Source organism: Amblyraja radiata, chromosome 16, assembly GCF_010909765.2.
Source record: "Amblyraja radiata isolate CabotCenter1 chromosome 16, sAmbRad1.1.pri, whole genome shotgun sequence".
NCBI classification, from domain to species: domain Eukaryota; kingdom Metazoa; phylum Chordata; class Chondrichthyes; order Rajiformes; family Rajidae; genus Amblyraja; species Amblyraja radiata.
The window spans coordinates 4,800,135-4,821,222 of NC_045971.1; the positions used below are offsets into that span (position 1 = coordinate 4,800,135).

The 21,088-nt window shown below is 45.4% G+C and overlaps 1 protein-coding gene across 1 annotated transcript; it reads right to left on the bottom strand.

Moving 5' to 3' along the window:
• Positions 1-488: 488 nt before the first annotated feature.
• On the bottom strand, positions 489-19,340 carry ube2z (ubiquitin conjugating enzyme E2 Z). The gene is made up of 7 exons (XM_033034942.1): positions 19,128-19,340; positions 13,944-14,016; positions 12,545-12,732; positions 11,268-11,379; positions 8,928-9,040; positions 7,474-7,564; positions 489-3,784 (listed from the first exon to the last, which is right to left on the bottom strand). The coding sequence occupies exons 1-7, from the start codon at positions 19,298-19,300 to the stop codon at positions 3,614-3,616; spliced, it is 921 nt and encodes a 306-aa protein (XP_032890833.1). The 5' UTR covers positions 19,301-19,340; the 3' UTR covers positions 489-3,613.
• Between the last annotated feature and the right edge of the window lie 1,748 nt (positions 19,341-21,088).

Below are 21,088 nucleotides of genomic sequence, written 5' to 3' on the forward strand. Positions count from 1 at the left end.
TAGTCCAATAATCCTGGTGGCCAGAGGTCTGGTGGACTGTCGTTAAACATGTTCACCTAGTAACGGGCTTAAACGTATTGCATTACGTTTGGTTCAAGCATTTCTTCCATTTTATTCCACATGACAGCATCTGAGAGAAGTTTTGCCTGAATGTGTACCCGGGTGGTTGAAGTTCAGAGGGGCAAACCTGCTTTGGATTTAGGTGTCAGAATCTACACTGATCTGAGATCTCAGTTCTGGGTAGCAAAGGTTTCCATTGCAAATGAACATCAATGATGAAAGGTTTAAGAAGGAACTGCAGATGCTGGAACAATCGAAGGTAGACAAAAAATGCTGGAGAAACTCAGCGGGTGAGGCAGCATCTATGGAGCGAAGGAATGGGTGACGTTTCGGGGACCCGGAACGTCACCCATTCCTTCGCTCCATAGATGCTGCCTCACCCGCTGAGTTTCCCCAGCATTTCTGTCTACCTTTTAATGATGAAAGGGTTAGAACAGCCCAGTAATTGTATGTCTGTGTAATGTGAGCCAGTCTATGGACTGCAAAACAGTTCTCACATCCCTATCTTCCCTTATGGCACAATACTTTACTGTGTTGTGGGGGGGGTTGAAGCCTGAAGTGTACATGACATAGGTTTTAAAATGCGCACGCACAGGCACAGAGTAATGCATGTTGCCCAATAGCACCGTGAATGAAGGATCCCAGAAAGCAAACCGAGCCACTGAAGTGGTCTGGCACCAACTCACTCTTGAGAAACAAGGTGTTAAGTCATCATGGTGAAATCTGACCAATTGTCTCAAATATAAAGTGACTTTATTGTTCCATCAGATATCTATCAAACCGTTTGCTCACAGGAGCAAACCCTCACACTGGCCTCGACTATTAATTGCATTGAAAGTGCATAATTACAAGAGCTGTGATCAATGTCCGTGGTTATTATCTTGGATCGCTTTATAGGATGGAGAACTATTGCATAACACGACATGCCCACCGAACAATCACACTCAACTCCTGAGAGCAGCACACTCTCGCTGGTACAACAGGCAAGCGACAGAAGGATCCCTCCTCATCATGCAACGGGGCAATTTCACGCTGGGTGACCCAGGCACACACACACACACATCTTTTAACCCGATCTTGCTGGAAAGTGCACAGGGAGAAGAGTCTTTGCACATCGATCAGGAACAAAGGCAGTTTGGTGAATGTTTCCCCTTCCCCTTCCTCCTGTCACCTGGCAGCAAACCAAAGGAGCCACTCTGGTGTCAACCAACCCAATGCACACCATCAACGGCCCAGGACACCTCTGGGGTCTTTGGGGGAAAGGATTACTGTGCAAGAACTGAACTATTAACCGAGTTCCCTTTTTCCACAAACGTTGCCTAACCCGCTGAGTATTTCAAGCAGTTGATATGTTTGCTTGTGGTCCATCTACTCAGGTCCAGTGGCAGAGAGCCAGCTCACCGAAGAGTTAAATTTAAAAATGGAGACATTATTTAGAGAAAAAGGAAATCCTGATTGTACCGTGATGTGACATGCTTCAAGATCCTGCCGCAAACTGAAAAAAAAACAGGACTCTATGTCTTCAACTTTTGAATGACACACGTGCAGGTCCCTACAGTACTCATCACCAGTCAAGCCCATAGATTAGTGTAACAAAGGATTCAAGGCAAATTCATTGGACTTGTTGAGGAACACAGTGTATGGCCTTGTCCTCTGGACCACCAGAAATGGGATCCTTGGACAAACAAGGTAACACGGTCCATAGGCATCTACTCCACTGCATACATCAATGTCCACCACAAACGTATAATCTCTGGGTGGGATAGAAGAATAAAGCAACAGGCAGGCCACATGGAAAGTGTTTTGTTTTTCTCCTACTTGTTGTTGATCACAGAGTACAAAACCAGGAGGACAGGATACTCGAACCCCAGGAATTTTACAGCCATTGGCCTGTCAGGGTTGATGTTTTACAAATGTTCTGTCTTGCTCGCACCTAGTTAGTTAATTCACCTGAGCAACAAATCTGAAATAGACACCAGAACTCAAATAAGGTGAAAGCTACTTTGAACCAGAAGGGACATTGTGGATTGAGGAAGGATTTAACAGTCTATTCTCCTAGATTGGATTTGAACTTGCATCGGAGAATGACAAAGTTATGATGGGAACGCAAAGAATCCAGAGTGTGGAGACGGGACTTCAGTAGCATAGTATGTAGGAGAAACTTTGAATAAAGATTTATATTTATCTCCAGTTTTAAGCCAGCCCAACTGTACATTTATGCATAAGAAATTAATTAGCTATGATCGCACATCATCTCCAGATATGGTCTGCAGAAACCTAACAGATCACCAGCCTTTTAAAGACAATAAAAGGAACAAGCAGGCAATAGTGCTTCTTCAGCAGGTTGTTAGAACTGTTAACCGTGGGGCTTTTTTTGGATTCTAGTTCGATTTTCCAGCACACACTTCAAACAATCTTTCTCCTCGACCCGGGTAACTGACTGCTCAACCAGTTACTCCACAAGACAATTTGCAGGCACCCAGTAGAGTTAACATTATTACACAACATGCGAGACTTGAAGCCAGACTGTGATAAATTCACAGTTTTTAATACTTAAAATCTCGATATGTGGAAAAGGGTCAGGAATAAAGCTGTCAAACTACCATGCACATTAGACTAAATATTTCACAATGCGTGGTTAGTCACGTACCACAAATTCCCTTTAAAAAAATACATGCCTTTGGGTAGTTTGATAAAACAATTTGAATCGTATCGATTTACGTTATTGATTGGTTAGGGGAGAGACCATAAGGAGCTACTTGTCACCAGTGCAGCCTCATGGAAATAAACAAAACTGAAATGAAGTAAAAAATGTGGGATTACTGTAAATACTTACTTTAGTGGACAATCGAATGTCATTAATATAAATGCCTGTAAAAGTGGCCTTTCAGTAAACTGTATTTTGCTGCCTTTGTTTGTGTTTATCTGTTAGCAAGTTCAAAGGGCCTTTGAAAAAGACTGAAGGAAGATTCTCTGTAAATGGAGTGGATTAATTGTGTAGGTTGTGCGGAACACGTTAGCCCCAGGCTCTCTCTCCCCACCTGGTGAAGCTGCAAAAAACTGACTGAAGATGCAAATCCTGAAGCCATAAATACTTGGAACAACAACAGCCCAGAGGAAGTCACCACCACAAACTGGTTTGCATGTGAATGTCACTTATGTAAAACACACAAAACGTCTGTCTGCTGGTTGTATTGGTCGGGATGAAGCACAAGGGTGACATTGTTGGGTAATCTGGGCATTGGAGCAACACTTTACAATGAAAGCAGGGCCCTGCCATTGAGGAGTATGGATTGGAGAGCTAAAATCCTAAAAAAAAAAAATTATCATATATGATTCTGACCCAAGCCAATTCTCCCCTTCACTCTCTCTCTCTCTCTCCTCTCTATCATTATAAAGCGAAAGCCAAGTGAAACAGGCGGCCCACAAAGATCCCTGACCTTTGGTCTATTTACAAAACCACACGAAGGGTCTCGCCCCTGGACCTGAGCTTGTGCCCAGCTTCCCTTAGATCCTCACCACCACAGACACTGCCCGTCCCACAGTCTGTACCCTAGGGGTTCGAGGTGCCCTGGCTGTCTTGCTCGTTTCCTGAGGAGCTGCTGTCAGAGTCTGGCTCTATCTCCTCCTCTTCGTGTTTCTTTTTCAATCGTTGCCGGGTGATCTGCAGCCGATTCAGTAGGGTCTGGTAATCAAAGTGACCGCGCCTCTCTCCAAACGGATCCTGCAAGAGCAAGGAGAAAATGGCCACCGCTTTACGCTGAAATTGATTACTACCATTAACAAACACACGCGCGCACGCACGCACATGCACACACACGCACACACATATATATATATATATATATATATACACACACACACACGCACGCACGCACACACACAATATACAATACGGTTTTATTTGTCACATTGCACATAAAGTGCAAGTGAAATGAATTTGCCAGCAGCGGTACAATGATAAAGAACACACAATCTATCTATCTATATTACTAAAAGTCTGTTCTTGACCGGTTTTGGCCATCTGTGCTGCGATTTCCGAGAGAACGCCGCCACCTACGGCCGTCATTTTTGGCCACCTTGCTCAGAGCCCCCCTCCGCCGTATGTGTGCCGAGGATTTTTCCCGTCGATGAAAAATGACAGAGATATTAATGATTTTAATATGATGGGGAGGGGGGAGGGACTATAAATCCAGGAAGTGGTGTGCCTCAATCAGTGTCTGCAAGCTGGAGGAAGGCAGAGGGTCACGTTTCTCTGAGCTGTGAATAACACTGAACACATGTCTACTCAAATGTAAGTGTCCTTAGTGGTTCTAAAACGCTTGCAGAATGTGTCTATTGGTTCTAAAATGTTTGCAAAAAGTGTTTATTGGTTCTAAAATGTTTGCAAAAAGTGTCTCTTTTGGTTCTACAATGCTTGCAGAATGTGTCTTTTTTGGTTCTAAAATGTTTTTTAGGTTCTCCCCTCCCCCTTTCCTCTCCCCCCTCCTCTCTCTCCCCCCCTCCCCCACCATTCCACCCCTAAACCCCCTCCCCTCCACACACTCCTACCCCCTTCCCTCCACCCACCTCTCCCCCCCCTCTCCCCTCCCCCACCCTCCCTCCCTCCCCTAAACCCCCTCCCCTCCACACCCCCTCCCCTCTTCCCTCCACCATCCCCACTCCCTGCTCCCCACCTCACCCCCCTCACTCTCACCCTCTCTCTCTCTCCTCCCTCACCCACCCTCCCTCTTATCCTCCTCTCCACCCCCTATCCCACTTGCCCCCCTCTCTGTGTCTCTGTCTCTCTCTCTCTGCCTCTGCCCCTTCTCTCTCTGCCCTCACTCTCTACCCCCTCTAGATGTGACTGCAAGTTGGGGGCTATGCGTCAGTAGATAGGGTGGTTATGGGGTAAAAGGAGCAAATTAATAATATTAATATAATATCAAGGGGGTAATTAGCGTGAGTGCTGGGGGGGGGGGGGGGATAGTTAGTGTGTGTGACGCTGCGTGCCGCATCCCCCTCCGACAACCGCACGTTGGGGGAACAGACCCAACGGGTCTGCACTTGGTCTAGTACACAATTAAAATTTAACACAGCCATCCACCACAGCATTCATCACGGTGGTGGAAGGCACAAAATGCGCACACACACACACATGCAGGAAGGGAATGCAGACGCCAGTTTATACCGAAGATGCTGAAGTAACTCATCTTCACCGGGCAGCATCTCATGAGAAAAGGAATAGGCATTCTAGTTGGGACCCTTCTTTAGACCCGAAACGTCACCCATTCCTCTTCTCCAGAGATGCCGCCGCCTGACCCGCTGAGAGCTTAAGAGCCTTTTCGATAAGTAGATGGATATGCAGGGAGTGGGGAAATAGGATCATGTGCAGTTTAGATCAACCTGGAATCAATCATGTTCAAGAAGGAACTGCAGATGCTGGAAAATCGAAGGTAGACAAATTGCTGGAGAAACTCAGCGGTTACGGCAGCATCTATGGAGCGATGGAAATAGGCAACGTTTTGAGCCGAAACGCTTGAAGGGTTTCGGCCCGAAACGTTGCCTATTTCCTTCGCTCCATAGATGCTGCCGTACCCACTGAGTTTCTCCAGCAATTCTATTTACCCTGGAATCAATCATGTTTAGCATGGGCATTGGGCCGAAGGGCCTGTTCCTATGCTCTACTGCTCTATGTTCCTAAGTAATTTGCAGAGAAAGTTCAGCAAATTTACCGACGACTTTGCAAGATGCATAACTCCTTTCGACAAGCATGTGTGAAATCATGTATATGGCATTAAATGTGAAGTGCTTTGCGTCCTCAATGACAATTTGAGGCATAAATTAAGGAGATTGGCTCAGAATGGAGATATGCCGGCACAGTTGGGCTGCTTGTAAAACAACAATTAATCTAATTTGAAACCTGCCAATGTTACATTTGTCTTTGTAGTGGTGCTAATGTCACCTTTTGACTGTCAAGTGGGAACAGATGAGTCAACCTGGATGTAATGCTTGGAGTACTGATGCATCATCGTTGACTTTGAAAGAATTTTGCATTACTCTTAGTCAATAACCCCAATGGAATGATATCCCAGTAACTAATTAATAACAGATTCTGTAGAGGCAACAACATCAATCCAGTCCATGTGGAAGGTCGCTTCACAGAACAACTTTGTGAGGAGAATCCACAAGGAAGCGCCCTGCCCAAGTGCGGGGGGGAATGAAGAAGCAATATGTTTTTTTAAATGCTCCAGTCTGGGATCTAACAAAACCAATCAGCATGCCAGATATAATTAAAACAACGTATGTGGGTGTTCAATGCAAAGCAGCGTGGAGGAAGGAACTGCAGATGCTGGTTTGAACCGAAGATAGACACAAAATGCTGCAGTGACTCAGCGGGACAGGCAGCATCTCTGGAGAGAAGAATGGGTGGCGTTTCAGATCGAGACAAGTCTTCAGACTGAAGAAGGGTCCTGACCCGAAATGTCACCCATCCCTTCTCTCCAGAGATGCTGCCTGTCTCGACGAGTTACTCCGGCATTTTGTGTCTATCTTCAATGCAAAGGAGATGGATTGGATTAGGTTGGTTTATTGTTGTAACGTGTGCCAGAGTACAGTGAAAAGCTTTTGTTTTTTGTGGTAACCAATGAATTCAGATCATACTATACATGAATACAATCAAGTCATACACAAGTTCTACAGCTAGCGCAGAGAAAAAATACCAGAATGCAGAATATAGTTTACAGCATTGCAGCATTACGTTTACAGAGAAAAACAGAATTTAAAAAAATTTTTGTTACGTTTATTCATTTATTTACTTTATAAGTTTATTACTGAGATATAGTGCAAAGCTTTTTGTTGCATGTAAGCCAGTCAGCGGGAAGGACAATACATTATTACAATCGAGCCATCCACAATGATTTGGAAAATAAATGGTTAAAGTTATTTTTGTACACTGATGCTGGATGTTGGATGAATGATGCTCAAGAAAATGAGGCTCTCTATAAGAGCACCCATTATCGCTGAATTAATCACCAACAAGGCTGGGAAGTACAGCTGGTACAGCTGATGCCTCACGGTGCCAGAGACCCAGGTTTGATCCTGATCTCGGGTACTGCCAGTGTGGAGTTCGCACGTTCTCACTATGACCATAGGATTTCCTCCGGCTGCTCTGGTTTTCTCCCACATCCCAAAGACGTGCCGGTTTGTAGGTTAATTGGCCCTCTGTAAATCGCCCTAAATGTTCAGTGAGTGGATGGAAAAGTAAGATAGGAGAACTAGTACAAACAGGTGATTGAAGGTCAGTGTTTGACTCGGTGGACTGAAGGGGCTATTTCCACGCTGCATCGTTCAATCAATCAACTGATTTCACCAATGGCACAGGAGCAAATCACATGTAGATATGAGTAACAAGATTGAGCAAAAAGATGTTACCTGCATGGTTTGTCCCTGTAGATGAAGTCGATCCTTACAAGACAGTTCATAGAAATCGTAGAACTCCATGAAAGATTTCTCCATCACACTCCTGAGTCAATGGAAAACAATCATACAGTAATTTAACTAATCAATATTTTACAGTTGTGTATCTGATTTGTAATTTACACAGCAACAAAAACAACCTACGGCTGAAGACTAGAGGGCATAGGTTTAAGATGAAAGGGGCAAATTTTAAAGGAGATGTGCGGGGCAAGTTTTTATTTGACAGAGTGTGATGGGTACCAGGGCTGGAGATGGAGTTGGAATGAAATTGGCTTTAAGAGAGACTTTTAGATATGCACACGGATATGGATCATGTAGGCAGAGGCAGAGGAGATTAGATTAATTTGCCACCATGGACATTTTGGGCTGAAGGGCCATATCCTGTGACGTACTGGATATCACGCAACAAAAAAGCTTTTCACTGTACCTCGCTACATGTGACAATATTGAACCAAACTACTGTTTTATGTTCCATTACTGGATGGTGGAGCAGAGATGAGGGGCAAGATAGCCTACTCCTGCTTCAATACCGTATGTTTTTATACTAGCCAATTTAAGTGCCTCTAGAATAATAGAGCGCAAGAGGCCATTCACCCCACGGCATCCATGCTGGCTCCTTCAAAGAGCCATTCAGCTCCCTTGCTTTCTTCACCTTGTTTGCAAATTTCCCACAGAATCGTGTCAATATCAAATTCTCGTCCACTGAATTAAACCCTTTCAGGGAATGCTTTCCACATTACATCCACCTACTGATTAAATATTTTCATTTCCATTCGACAAATATTACATCCTTTGGGTATTGACTGCAGTCAGTCACAAGTGCTCTGTGCTTTCTTTAAACTCTCTCAGTATAATTATCACGCAAATTGCATTTAACAGTGAATGGCAACTGGATGACATTTGACGGCACTGGGCCTGTACTCGCTGGAGTTTAGCAGGATGAGGGGTGCCGTCTTTATTGAAGCTTACTGAATCGTGAAAGGCCTGGACAGAGTGGACGTGGAGAGGATGTTTCCACTAGTGGGAGAGCCCAGGACCAGAGGGCACAGCCTCAGAATAAAAGGAAGCATCTTCAGAAAGGAGATGGGGAGGAATTCCTTTAGTCAGTGGGTGGTTCATTGCCACAGACAGCGGTGGAGGCCAAGTCATTGGGAATTTTTAAGGCAGGAATCGACAGATATTTGATTAGCAAACATGTCAAAGGTTATGGGGAGAAGGTAGGAGAATGGGGTTGAGAGGGAAAGATAGATCAGCCACGACTGAATGGCGAAGTAGACTCGGTGGGCAGAACAGTCTAATTCTGCTCCAATGGTTTATGATCTGAAGGATCAAATATTTCAGAGCATAATTTAACAAGCTTCACCCTTGAGTGAAATTGCTTCACTTAAACCCATGTGAAGTGACCTTACCTTAGTGCATCTGGGCAAGGACATTTCCCATCTAACATATCACAGACAGCTACCCTGACAGATTCATGCCGGATGCATTCATTGTAGTTTTTACTGTCTCCTGGATGTCTCTCCTAAAAAGATTGTTAAAAATATCACAGTTTTTAAATAATGTCCATTTATATATTTACAAATATTACCCGACCCATTCTCCCATCCAAATTTTTCTCCAACTCACTAGAATAGGGAGGTTCTAGAGGGATGTGGGCGAAATGCAGACAAGCCTAAAATGCCAACCTGGTCGGTATGGACGAGATGGGCTGAAGCTCAATGTTTCTGATCTATATAGCTCTGTGGCTCTAAGTGACACACGGCTAGGATTTTGATGGGAATGACAATATTTTGATAGCCTTTGTGTCTATCTTAGGCATAAATCAACATCTGCAGTAAATTTTCATTACAACATTAAAGGAGATTTTTTTTCCATGTTACCCCTCTTTCCCCTACAAAGATAAGCCGTTACTCGACCACGGTCCCGGAATAACACATTTAAATGGTTACAGCTTGTTAGCTCTGACTGCTGATGGTAATGGCTTCTCATTTGCAGCGTGCACCATGTGACGAGCCTGCCTTTACTCCATCTGCTCTCTGGTATAACAGGTACAAACAGGAACCTCGGGCAATTTTCCCTTTTGCAAAGTCCAGAGTAAAACCTGGACGCTGCTAAAGAATCACAACCCTCCCCAGTCACCAGTGGTGTTCCCCAGTGCTCAGTCCTAGGGCCCCTCCTTTTTATAATTTATTTACTTCCCCTTGGTTTTATTTTCAGGAAATACAACATTCAATTTCACTGTTACGCGGATGAAACCCAGCTCTACCTGTCCCACCAAACCCACTTCCATGCTTCCTCCCTCTTCCCTGTCTGACTGCTTAGTGGAAATTAAAACCTGGTTTGCACACAACTTCCTCAAACTCAACAGTGGCAAGACTGAAATTCTCCTTGTTGGCTCCAAATCCACCCTATCTAACTGTCCCAATATCTCATTCACCATTGACAATTCCATAGTCCCTCCTTCCCCTCAGGCCAAGAGTCTGGGTGTCATCCTTGATAGCGCACTTTCTTTTGAAAAACACATCAATAGTCTCACTCGGTCTGCTGACTTTCACCTACGCACTATCCACCGTCTTCATCCATCATCCATCACTCGCACTGCTACTCTCATCCACGCCCTCGTCACCTCCATTATTGATTATTGTACTCTCTCCTCTCTGGTTTACCCAAGTCCATCCATAAACTCCAATTGGTCCAGAACTCAGCTGCCCGCATTATCACCAGAACACCATCCACTGAACACATCACTCCCACCCTCAAACAACTGCACTGGCTCCCTGTCCAATACCGCATTGGTTTTAAGATTCTCCTCCTCACTTTCAAAGCCCTCCACAATCTCGCTCCTCCATTCCTCTCTGAACTCCTCCAGCCTTACACTCCATCCCGAACTCCCCGATTCTCTTCTTCCTCCCTGCTCTCCACTCCATCTGCCTGCCCGCCCACGATGGGGTTCAGAGCCTACAGCCGTTCTGCCCCCTGCCTCTGGAACTCTCTCCCACTTTCCACCCGTACTATAGAGTCTCTTCCCACCTTTAAAACCTCCCTCAAAACTCACCTATCCAGTCTGGCCTAGCCCACGTAACTCCACCTTCTATCAAATTCATGGATATGTTGTTTTTATTTCATTTTATTTACATATTTGCAATTTGCTTGTTTTAACTGTAAGGTGTCCTTGAGTGCTCTGAAAGGGCGGCCATAAATAAAATGCATTATTATTATTAATATCAGCAACTGCGGGAGAGGTGCCGACTGGAACCAAGAATTATGAAGTTCTCGTCCGTTTAATGCTATCTCTGGTCTCACAGACTTGGGGAGGAAGCACAGTGGTTTAAAGACTAAGTTGGATGGAAGAAGTTCCGAGGTTGGACTAGGTCTGAAGAAAGGTCCCAACACAAAACATCACCTATCCCTTTCTCCAGAGATGCTGTCTGACCCGCTGAGTTATTCCAGCACCGCATGTCTATCTTTAGGATGGAAAACAGATTGGCAGAATTTAAATTAAAAATTCATCACCTAACAATACTTCTTTGACATATCACTACACTCTAGAGGCCAAATGCCTCAGACGTTTGCTACTTGCCACAACTAGACTGCACTAGTGTCGCTGGGCTCTCCCACTCCTTCACTTCACCGCATTACCGTCGTCTTCCATTTCCATCACTCATCTATTTATCTAACTTCCCATAAATAAAATCGTCAAGTCCAAATTATAAATGACTCTAACGTTGTTGAAGATGGTGCCAGCTTACCTGTTCAAAACCCGGCTCATTGTGATATGGGTTCTCAGTCATCAGGGACTGAATGGATATGAGTACTGAAGAGATGCTCTGGGCCGGGCTCCATGCTGGACCTGTCCAGGTGCTAAAATGACAGATGTCTCCTTAAGACAGAGCAGAAACCTCCAAAATCAGAATATTGGTGATTCGGCACCAATCTCATGCGATATCGGCAAATCTTTTATTTAGTGCAAATCATCAGCCTGCAACTTTTTTTTAAAATACAAAATGCTGCAATCATTCAGCGGGTCGAGGAGCATCGATGGGAAGAGACACTGCCTGGTCTGCTGAGCACTTGTGGCTTTTGTTCCAGCTTTCCACAACTCCAAACGCAGGCAGGACGGCCTAGTGTAGATGGGGCATGCTGGTCGGTGTGGGCAAGTTGGGTCTGTTTCCACACTGTGTGACTCTATGAACTGGTGGTTCGGTGATCCCGTTCTGAGCCCTCTGAATTTTATAGTCGGCAGGGCAGTACTCTGCATATCGCCAACTTGGACAATTTTTACATTTTATCAAGCCAATTAATCAATCCAATTAACCTACAAACCTGTATGTCTTTGGAGTGTGGGAGGAAACTGAAGACCTCGGAGAAAACCCACGTAGGTCACGGGGAGAACGTACAAACTCTATACAGACAGCAGCCGTAGTCGGGATCGAACCCGGATCTCTGGCGCTGCATTTTGCTGTAAGGCAGCAAATCTACCGCTGTGCCACTGTTCTTGTGTTGTACTCTCTATGATTCTGTCTTTGCAAGGACAGCAAAGCAAAACGTAACTGCATATTCGCACATCCACTGTGCCAAACATCATAGCATTCTGCATCTCTTTATGAGGTGTGTCAATTGCTGATTTCTGCTGGTAAAATGGCTCAGCGGGTCAGGCAGCATCTCTGGAAAAAAAGGATGAGTGATGTTTTGAGTCGGAACCCATCTTCAGCCATCTGGAGACCAGTTCCAACTCGAAACGTCACTCGTTCTTTTTCTCCAGAGATGCTGTCTGACCCGCTGAGTTACTCCAGCACTTTGTGTCTACCCTCAGTACAAACCAGCATCTGCAGTTCCTTCATACGTTCATAAGTGATAGGAGCAGAATTAGGCCACTCTGCCCATCAAAGGCCCTTCCTCAACATTAGGTCATTCTCTCAACTGATTGCAGAGTTCAGCATTCAGTCCTGCCTCAGGCTAGTGGGAGGCATTTCAACTTTACTCAGAAATATAAGCACCGCATCTCCACCTGACTGTCAGTACTTACCCAAGTATGCTGAGGCACACTTTGCCGTTTCTGTAAAAATTTGGGTTAAAGCGCACGCTGTTATTTCCAGTTGTCACGAGTTTGACCCTCGGAGGGTGGATGGGATAGTCAGGAGGGCAGCGAAAGAGAAAAAGAAAAAAGCCCCCTTCATACGGTGTGTCGAAAGGTCCTGTGATTAGTGCATGGATCTGCATGGAAACGACACAGAAAATCTGATCAGAATGTACTTAACAATTACAGGGCATCAACCAACAAGAGAAAAATTCACGTGTTACAGTGCCCTCCAAATTGTTTGGGACCAAGTCATTTATTTATTTGCCTCTGTACTCCACAATTTGAGATTTGTAATAGAAATCACACGTGGTTAAATTGCCAAATTTTATTAGAGGCCGTTTTTGTATATTTTGGTTTCACCATGTAGAAATTACAGCTGTGTTCAAAAGAGCTAACTGATAGAGCTCTTGGGGCTAGCGGAATCAAGGGGTATGGGGAGAAGGCAGGAACAGGGATACTGATTGTGGATGATCAGCCATGATCACATTGAATGGCGGTGCTGGCTCGAAGGGCCGAATGGCCTACTCCTATTCCTATTGTCTATGTATAAGCTATGCCCTCTATTCTTTGACATTTTCTTCCAGGGAAAAAGGTTCTAGCTTTCTACCCTATCTATGCCTTTCAAAATGTTATACATTTCTATCAGGTCTTGACTCAACTTCCATAGAAAACAATTCAAGTTTGTGCAACTTTTCCTTGTTAGCTAATACACCCTAATCAAGGCAGCATTTTGGTAAACCTGTTCTGCACCTTCCCCCAAGCCTCCACATCCTTCCTGTAAAGGACTGATCAGAACTGCATGCGATACTCCAAATACGGCTTTACCAAAGTCTTAAAGAGCAGCAACAAGACTACCTGACTTTTATACTTAATACCCTGAAGTATTAAGGGTTCAGAAGGTTAGCATTCTATACACCTACTTCTATCCACCACTCTATCTATGTGTTGCCACTTTCAGGGAGCTATGGACCAGGACCCCAAGATCCCTCTGCACATCAATGCCGTTAATGGTCTTGCCACCTACTGTATACTCCCTCCTTACATTTTGCCTCACAAAGTGCAAAACGCCACACTTGCTTGGATTAAACACCAGCTCCCATTTCTCTGCCCTTATATGTAGGTATTCTATATCCTGATGTACACGTTGACAGCCTTCCTCACTGTCTGCAACCCCAGCAATCTTGGTGTCATCTGCAAATTTGCCCATGCATGTCCAAGTCATCTATTCCACATGTAATTATATGGATCTGAATTAACTCTAAAGGTCAGGTTTCAGAATGTATTTTTGGTTTAATATGGAATGCTAAACGAAATTGTGCATGTATGTAACACGTTGCAGTCACACCTTAGTCATATCTTGTGGGTCTGGCACCACAAACATCCCCGGGGGCGGCTCTTTGTAAATGGACATGATATCCCTGCATCAGAGAAGGAGGACAGCATTAAAACACATTCAACGTTAGACTGCAAAGCAATCGAATACTACAACTAATTCAATCACTGTAACTGAAGTCTTTAAAATTGTGAAAGGATTTGAACTTTTAGTTTAGTTTTTGATTTGCTCTCTGCGGAGAAAAAAAAAGAATAATGCTACAAACACCGGGAGAGACAGAGAGATTCAAAGAGTCCACTTGACAGTGTGAACTCCCTGGCAATTGGGAGTGATGATCGATGTTTGCTGCAGAAGAAGGGGCAGAGAAATGGCAGCTTCATCCCAGAAACAGTTTGTGTTTTTGGAACACTTTCCCAACCTTACAACCAAATTCTAGACCCAACATACAGAGGTAAAGAATCCCAGATTAAATCCAATCCAGTTCCCGTTCTATTGCGCTTTTCATCCACGTAACCACAAAATCCCAGGTAAACCACGTGAAAAAGGTAGAGGACTCAATATTGTTTCTGATATTCATTTACCTGCATCACTGGTAAAGCCATCGTTTATTCCCCACCCCAATTGCTCGAGAAGGTGTTGGCGAGCTGCCTCTTGAACCACTGCGGTCCTTTTGGTTAAGTTGCTTCCAGTGCTGTTGGGACTTATCATGTTCTTTGTGCTGGGATGCAGTCATACAGCGTGGAAATAGGCCGAACAGACTCACGCCAAACAACATACCCTCTAAACCTATCCTATCCTACCCATGAGCCTGTCCAATTGTCTCTTAAATGTGATGATAGTGCCTGCAGTACTAATCCTGGATGATTTTCCGTATTGCCAGGTAGATGTCAGTGTTGTGACAGTACTGCTTTGCCTAGATGGCAGCCAGCTCTGGTGTTCATGACCACACTTGGGACGTTGTCTGTGTTCGGTATCATGCGGAGTGAATCGATGGGCTGCACACTCTTGTGGTGGCATGGATGTCGGGAGAAGTCCAGATGCATCATCTATTCGGCATTTCCGACATATCAAATTAAGCAGATCTGCCACCCTATCACAGCCTGTGGACTGTTGCTGCTAAAAATAAAGGCTGAACATCAGATAAGAATAGAATTAAGATTAGCTGTGATGGCTTCCAGTCAAATTGCTCATGAAGACTAACAGCCTGAGTTTGTCCTTGAAGAAACACCGGAATGATGACATGTGAGCAGAGTTAGCAAAGTCTATTGACAATCAAGAAATTGTGTTCTGAAATATTACGCTTCAATTTTTGGTTCTGCTAGAATTTGATGACGGAATCTAACAGGCAATATTTAATGATGTGTTACTGACATGTAGAGCCTCAGCAAAATTGGTCAGTCTATCCAATAACAGATCAATAATAGAAAACAACAGCCATGCCAAAAGCTAAAAGATTGCAACACAAAATGCCAAAGCTTAGAACATCACCAACTCCAGTCTGGATTAGAAGCCACGTGAAGGAAATTTAGTCACAGAGAGCAATTTATTTAATTATTTAGTAAAGTGTGATTGCAGATCCACTTCTGTGACCCTGGTGACTTCTGTGACAAAGAGTCGCCTGGCCTGGGCGCCATCTTGGATTACATGAGCAGATACAAAAACTGTATGTACATTCAGAATACACTAAAAACATGTTTTGAGACAATTAAGCACCTTTGAAGTGCCGTCACTGTAGAAATGTAGAAAATACAGTCTAATTGCACAAAAAAAGTTCCGATGTAATGGACGGAGAATGGTTTTGTTAAAATTATGCTCTCGGCACCTCTGGACCAAACTGCTTCACCATACAAGTGGGATGGAAAATTTGTCATCAAATCAAAAGAGCTCACTAATAATTCTTCGGAAGGAGAGCAGGAACTGTATTTAAAAAAAATGTTGATCTCGTGCTCATCTGCAGAAGAGAATGAACCATAAATACCCAAGGGCCTTCAGTTATTTAGCCAAGGTGCACGGGAAGCTCTCAATGATACACGAACCAAGACCTTGTGACTTAGTTTCAACAAAGCCTTAGCTTTTTTAGAATTTAACCTACTGCATAATTTATTGGAGCAGTGTCAATCATGATATGTTCATTGATAATTAAAAATTAACTGAATGGACAAAACTGTGCTAAATGGATTTCAATGCAGGTAGATATAAGGCTGTCCATTCAAAACTAGCACAGAGATTGTTTTCCAAAAGGAGAGGTACGTAAATCATTAAAATATCAAGGAGAAAGTCAGAAAATAATTAAAATGGCAAACAGAACCTGGACCTTTACATCAGGAAAATTAAAATACACAGCATTAAGTCACGCAAGAGCTTGCCAGGACTACAATTGAAATACAGCTGGCAGTTCTGGGTACCATTTAGGAATGATCCATTGGTCTTAAAAGCATAGATTTAGTCAAGCTATGAAGGTACAAGGGAGCAGGTCACCACTGCCTTCTCAACAGCCGTAAGAGATGGGCAAAAGGTAGGCCCAGATCTTAAAAAATAACTGAATTCCAAGGATAAGCTGAACAACCTCAGGGCGCATTCCCTAATTCAAAAGGTAAATCTGCAATTTGATTAACATTGTACTGAGGAGAATTATTAGAAAGGTTGAAAGAAACACTTGCCGCTGGTTGGGGAATTGAGCAGTGAAAGTCAGAAATCACTTGCACCTGCAAATAGTTCTAAGTGAGGAATCCTCTCCCGCACAGAGCTGCCAGAGGTGGTAATTGAGGCAGGTACTATTTAAATTTAAAATAGCTCCATCCAAGACCGCAAGAAATTGCAGAGCATTGTGGACGCAGCCAAGGCCATCACGCAAACCAACCTCCCTTCCATTAACTCCGTCTACACTTCACGCTGCCTCGGCAAGGCCACCAGCATAATCAAGGACAGGTCTCACACTCCCTCTTTTCTTTCTCCTCTCTCACATCTGGCAAGAGGTACAGAAGTGTGAAAATGCAAAGCTCCAGGTTCAGGAAGAGTTTCTTCCCAGTTCAGGCAACTGAACCATCCTATCACCAACTAGAGAGTACTCCTGACCTAGCATCCACCTCTTTGGAGACCTTGAGACTACATGTAATTGGACTTTATCCTGCATCTGTCCACAGTGGACGGCTTGATTGTAATCATGTATAGTCTTTCTGCTGACTGAATAGCACACTTTTCACTGTACCTTGGTCCACGTGACCAAAAACGTAACTAAAGGGGGCCCAAAGAAAAGATTGAAAAGACTAGGCTTGTATTCACTGGAGTTTAGAGGGATGAGAGGATATCTTATAGAAACATATAAAATTATAAAAGGACTGGACAAGCTAGATGCAGGAAAAATGCTCCCAATGTTGGGCGAGTCCAGAACCAGGGGCCACAGTCTTAGAATAAAGGGGAGATCATTTAAGACTGAGGTGAGAAAAAACATTTTCACCCAGAGAGTTATGAGTGTATGGAATTCCCTGCCACAGAGGGCAGTGGAGGTCAAGTCACTGGATGGATTTAAGAGAGTTAGATAGAACTCTAGGGGCTAGTTGAGTAAGGGGATATGGGGAGAAGGCAGGCACGGGTTATTGATAGGGGACGATCAGCCATGATCACAATGGCGGTGCTGGCTCGATGGACCGAATGGCCTCCTCCTGCACCTATTTTCTATGTTGGCCCGAAAGGCCTGTCTCCATGCTGTATGACTATCTAATAATTCTACAGCATAAGAATGGGTAGATCCCTGGACTTCAGGGCACAGATCAGCTACAATCTCACTCTTAAACAACAGCAATAGCTCCAGCGGCTTGATGACATTCCCCATTCCTACCACAACTTCCATCCACATTGTGCCCATTGTTTCACAACTCTCCATCTCCCTGCACAGAATATTACCAAAGGGGTTAGTTTGCAATATTTTAATTCCACCAAATCCTCTGTTGCTTTAAAATATTCACACAGGACAAATCATAAAGCTCCAAATATCTTCATCAGAACATCTGCAAATATAACTGCTGGCACTTTGTTAACTAACAACAGATATGAATGCTCATGACCATAGGGAGTTTAGCAGGGAGTGGGCCTCCATCACAGAGAGGAGTAGGAAGTTGAAATAAACACCAACGTTTGTGTAAAGGCAGTATGCAAATAAAGTTGGCTTTTGAAAACAAAAGAAAAAGCTGGTGGAGGAAAAACCCGAGTTGAAGGTACAATGAAAAGAGACACCGTAAATATACATTTAGTACGTGCACTGATGTGCATTAAAGTGAAACTGATAGACACTGGAGTAACTCAGTGAGACAGGCAGTATCTTTGGAGAGAAGGAATGGGTGATGTTTCGGCTCGAGACACTTCTTGAGACTTGAGACGTCACACATTCCTTCTCTCCAGAGATACTACTTGACCCGCTGAGTTACTCCATCAATTTGTGTCTATCTTCGGTTTAATCAGGCATCTGCAGTTCCTTCCTGCACAAGTGAAACTGATAGTTGTGTACGAGGGAGGATGGGATTGAAAGGATCGTGGATGAAGGAAGTGATTGAGCTCAGGAAACTGCACCATGAACGTTCTCCTAGACCATTCTTGCTTTTTGCTCCTTACTGCACCCTGCTATCCTAAACATCCCCCCCTCCCTCCATCTCACAGCCACCCCCAGAAGCCCCCCGTCCTCTACACCCCCTGGATATTGGGTTACTTCACTAACGTCCTTCCCTCACCCTTCTCCCGTGGCCCCCCTCTTCTCTCCATTGTGACCCCGCACCCCGTCCCCTCTCCCTATGACCCCTCACCCCGTCCCCTCTCCCTGTGACCCCTCACCTCGTCACCTCTCTCCCTGTGACCCCTCACCTCGTCCCCTCTCCCTGTGACCCCCTCACTCCTCACCCTGTGACCCCTCACCTCGTCCCCGCGCCCTGTGACCCCTCACCCCTCTCCTTGTGACCCTCACCTCGTCCCCTCGCCCCGTGACCCCCTCACTCCTCTCCCTGTGACCCCTCACCTCGTCACCTCTCTCCCTGTGACCCCTCGCCTCGTCCCCTCGCCCTGTGACCCCCTCACTCCTCTCCCTGTGACCCCTCACCTCGTCCTGTGACCCTCACTCCTCACCCTGTGACCCCTCACCCCGTCCTCTCACCCTGTGACCCCTCACCCCGCCTTTTTGTCCCCTCTGGGCCGGACTAACGAACCCACCTCTTGATCCGCAGCAGGCAGGGCTGCGAGGGCTTCTCGCTGTCCCAGTCGGTGCTGAGGGTGGGGTCCCACGAGGTGGCGTGGAGCTGACTGAGGAGGCCGCTCGCCACCGTGCCGGTGCTGCCTGGTAACAGCATCGGGCTCACGCTCTCCTCCACCGGGGCCTCCGCCATCTTGCCCGCTCCGCCCGCACTGCGCACGCGCCGACAGCCGGCCGGCCCCGGCGTCAGCAGCGCCGCCACCGCCCGCTCCCAGTACTGCAGCCCGCCCGCCCGCCGCAAGCACCGCCACCGGCCGCCCGCTCCCAGTACTGCCGCCCGCCCGCCCGCCGCAAACACCGCCACCCACCGCCCGCTCCCAGTACTGCCGCCCGCCCGCCCGCCGCAAACACCGCCACCCGCCGCCCGCTCCCAGTACTGCCGCCCGCCGCAAACACCGCCACCACCGCCCGCTCCCAGTACTGCCGCCCGCACGCCCGCTAGTATCGTGAACCATGCAGCAGCCTCGCCCCGCGTCTTGCGTCTGCCGGGGGCTGGTGCCGCACACCCAGGCTCTGCAGCAAATGGCGGATTTCACCAAGGAAACACTGCAATGCCGGCACAATGAGATTCCCAGAATAGTGCAAAAGATAAAATGCTGGAAAAGCCCAAGCAGACGCAGCCTGACCGACTAAGCTAATCTGTGTACATATTTACGAACATTTCCAGATTTTTTGTTTTTATTGCAAATTTCTAGTACATGCATTTTTTTTTTTTAAATCACTGCTGAATGTAAATGGGTGCCTCTCTATATATCACACACTGCGCTGTTGAGTCACGTCCTTATGGGAAGAGCAGGAATTGGGGAATTATCCACGTTACATACGATGTGCAACACTAAATGTCGTTTGACCCAACAAGCTCTTACTGCCAGGCACATTGGCGTAAAGTCTGAAGAAGGGTTTCGGCCCGAAACGTCACCTATTTCCTTCGCTTCATAGATGCTGCTGCACCCGCTGAGTTTCTCCAGCATTTTTGTGTACCTTGGCGTAAATATAGTTGGTCCTATCTCTATAACTATCTCTATAGCGCCTCCAACTCTATAACTCATTTGTTCAATCTAATCGTAAAATATATCTACGCCATATACCTCGACTACACAAGAGAACACGGTAAGGATAGACACAAAAAGCTGGAGTAACTCAGCGGGACAGGCAGCATCTCTGGAGAGAAGGAATCGGTGACGTTACTCAATACTCTGACTGATGAAGGACAATGTGCCAAAAGCATTTTTGACCACTTAATCGATCTGCGACTCAACCTTCGAGGAACCATGCACCTGCACTCCGAGATCCCTCTGCTCCACAACACTCCCCAGACGCCGACCATCCATTGTGTAGGTCCTGCCCTTGTAGGACTAATCCTTAATCTTTATCTGCATGGATTCTATTTCTGTCTTGCCCCCTTTTTGTTTTAATTGCTGCTGCTCTGATGCCCAATAGGTATTGCAACTCCACTCAATTTCCTTCTATCCTTTATAAATCCACCTCACCCTGAACTGATCCATCCTCATCCGATTTTTCTTTAGCCGTCTCATTACATCCCACCCAGTCTTGTTTCAGTTCAGTTAATTGTCATGTGTACTGTGGTATAATGAACAGCTTTTGTTGCATGCTAACCAGTCAGCAGAAAGACTATACATGATTATAATCGAAGGTAGACAAAAGTGCTGGTGAAACTCAGCGGGTACAGCAGCATCTATGGAGCGAAGGAAATAGGCAACGTTTCGGGCCGAAACCCTGCCTATTTCCTTCGCTCCATAGATGCTGCTGCACCCGCTGAGTTTCTCCAGCACTTTTGTCTACCTTCGATTTTCCAGCATCTGCAGTTCCTTCTTAAACATGATTATAATCGAGCTGTCCAGTGTACTCACTAAGCTTTATTAGACACCATTGTCCAGAAAGTTGAACTCGTGTGAATTGG

What these genes read in the sequence shown, in the direction of transcription:
- ube2z (XM_033034942.1), bottom strand. Translation starts at nt 19,300, where the DNA reads ATGGCGGAGGCCCCGGTGGAGGAGAGCGTGAGCCCGATGCTGTTACCA. An exon ending in TGCCTGCTGCGGATCAAGAG is followed by an intron (nt 14,017 to 19,127) that starts GTGGGTTCGTTA and finishes TCTCTGATGCAG; the next exon opens with GGATATCATGTCCATTTACA. An exon ending in GTGTGCCTCAGCATACTTGG is followed by an intron (nt 11,380 to 12,544) that starts GTAAGTACTGAC and finishes CTGTCATTTTAG; the next exon opens with CACCTGGACAGGTCCAGCAT.